At 39.2% G+C, this 1640-nt stretch overlaps 1 protein-coding gene across 1 annotated transcript in view; it reads left to right on the top strand.

Annotated features, from left to right (window-relative positions):
- Nucleotides 1–486: 486 nt before the first annotated feature.
- LOC107576394 (ninjurin-1-like) overlaps nt 487–1640 on the top strand; it is a 9329-nt gene continuing 8175 nt past the window's right edge. Inside the window, exons 1-2 of the mRNA XM_016262579.1 lie at nt 487–1526; nt 1604–1634. Of these exons, the coding sequence (XP_016118065.1) occupies nt 1268–1526; nt 1604–1634 (290 nt within the window). The 5' untranslated portion in view covers nt 487–1267. The remainder of the gene's footprint in view (nt 1527–1603; nt 1635–1640) is intronic.

Here is a 1640-nt window from a genome sequence, read left to right on the forward strand (position 1 = left end):
TTTTTTTTTTTTTCAGCCAAACGGTTGGAGGAGCTAAAGAACAGATATGTGGCTTTTCTCTCCCTTCACCAATCCTAACCTCAAGGACTAAGCAGAAATCTACAACCTACAGCTTGGATTTAATTAGTGAAAGACATGACGTGTCAAACATAACCAATCAGACCACTTATTTACATGTTCAGGACTGTTCCCAAAGCACTGTGTGATTTATAACACCACTATGGCAGATTTATACTAGGAATAAATAACAAACTGTTGTTTTTTGAACTCCAAGACACTGATCAATAAGCATTCCACTTATAAAATTGCTTTCTAATAGAATACTCCTAAACCTCTATAAACTATAATCCTCTTTCTTTACAAAAGCCTGTGATTAGTATATGCCAGTGTTTGATTTGTAATCACTGTCATGACCTGTTTTTTTTAAATAAAGACTCACCTTCTAGAAACACAAGGTGTTTTTAGTTTATAGATAATTTACATTTGTTAACTAAAGTTATTGTCTGTCTGAAACCTCGTCGTCTCTCACACAAACAGTGCAACAGCTGCAGACAGACAAGCGTTACTGGTCGGGTAGTGTCTCATTGGTGACACTAATGGGAGGGTCTTTCTCTCAATGTTCAAAAGCACATCTTTTGGAGAGAGCCAGGAGTTTTAGTGTAAAACACATCTCCGGCTGAGCTGTTATGTTTGCGAGCTTCCTGTAAACATTTCTGTTGCTAAACAAAACCCGAAGAAAATGGAGAATCAAGCCCATAATCAACGTGGAGAGGTGAGTGATAGATGTCTGCTTTCTAATCTTTTTCTTGTTTGTTTGTTAAAAATTATGCAGTGTTCCAAAAGCATTTTACAGCACAGATAACATCTTGTAACTCTACAGAGGCAATAATACATGCTTTATATGAATTCATTTGTTAAATATCTGGTTTTGTTGCATGCAAGCAGACTATCCACAAGACAACATCCCCTTGATAGCACCTAAGTGATGCTCATACTTGTTGCAAAGGTCCTTCAGTTGTGTGTACAAGCAGTGCTGTGTGAAGTTTCATATTTGCTTAAGCTGTCAGTGATACTGTCCTGTGGAAAGAACTTGTCTTGCTTGAGGAACAGACATCTTTCAGCCTAAACGTGCCACAGATTTAAACATTTGTTACGTTTTCTTTCTGAAGATTTTTCATGAGGTGTGTTCATTCACTCTTGTCTAACACTCATTAACTACTTTTTACTTAACTATTTCCTAATTACATGATCTTGAGTGGACAGGCCAATGAATGTTATTATACTCACTCCCTGTCAGGCTCCTGGCGCAGGGAACGCACAGCATCGCTTCAACATGAATCATTACGCTACTAAGAAGAGTGCAGCGCAGAGCATGCTGGATGTGGCTCTTCTGATGGCGAACTCCTCTCAGCTGAAGACAGTGCTGCATTCAGGAGCACAGCACCGCTTCTACGTTCCTCTCATCGCTCTGATCTCACTGTCCATCTCACTGCAGGTCATTGTTGGCCTCCTGCTCATCTTCATTGGTTAGTTATCTCTTTGAAAGTATTCTGCTGTAATTTCATTGATGTAACACTGATGTGTTTTCTCTTGCTCCCTTCAGTGAAGTATGACCTGAATGATGTTAAGAAACAGCCGAG

The sequence above is a fragment of the Sinocyclocheilus grahami genome, unplaced genomic scaffold (genome assembly GCF_001515645.1).
Source record: "Sinocyclocheilus grahami isolate Dianchi unplaced genomic scaffold, SAMN03320097.WGS_v1.1 scaffold3624.1, whole genome shotgun sequence".
Taxonomy (NCBI): domain Eukaryota; kingdom Metazoa; phylum Chordata; class Actinopteri; order Cypriniformes; family Cyprinidae; genus Sinocyclocheilus; species Sinocyclocheilus grahami.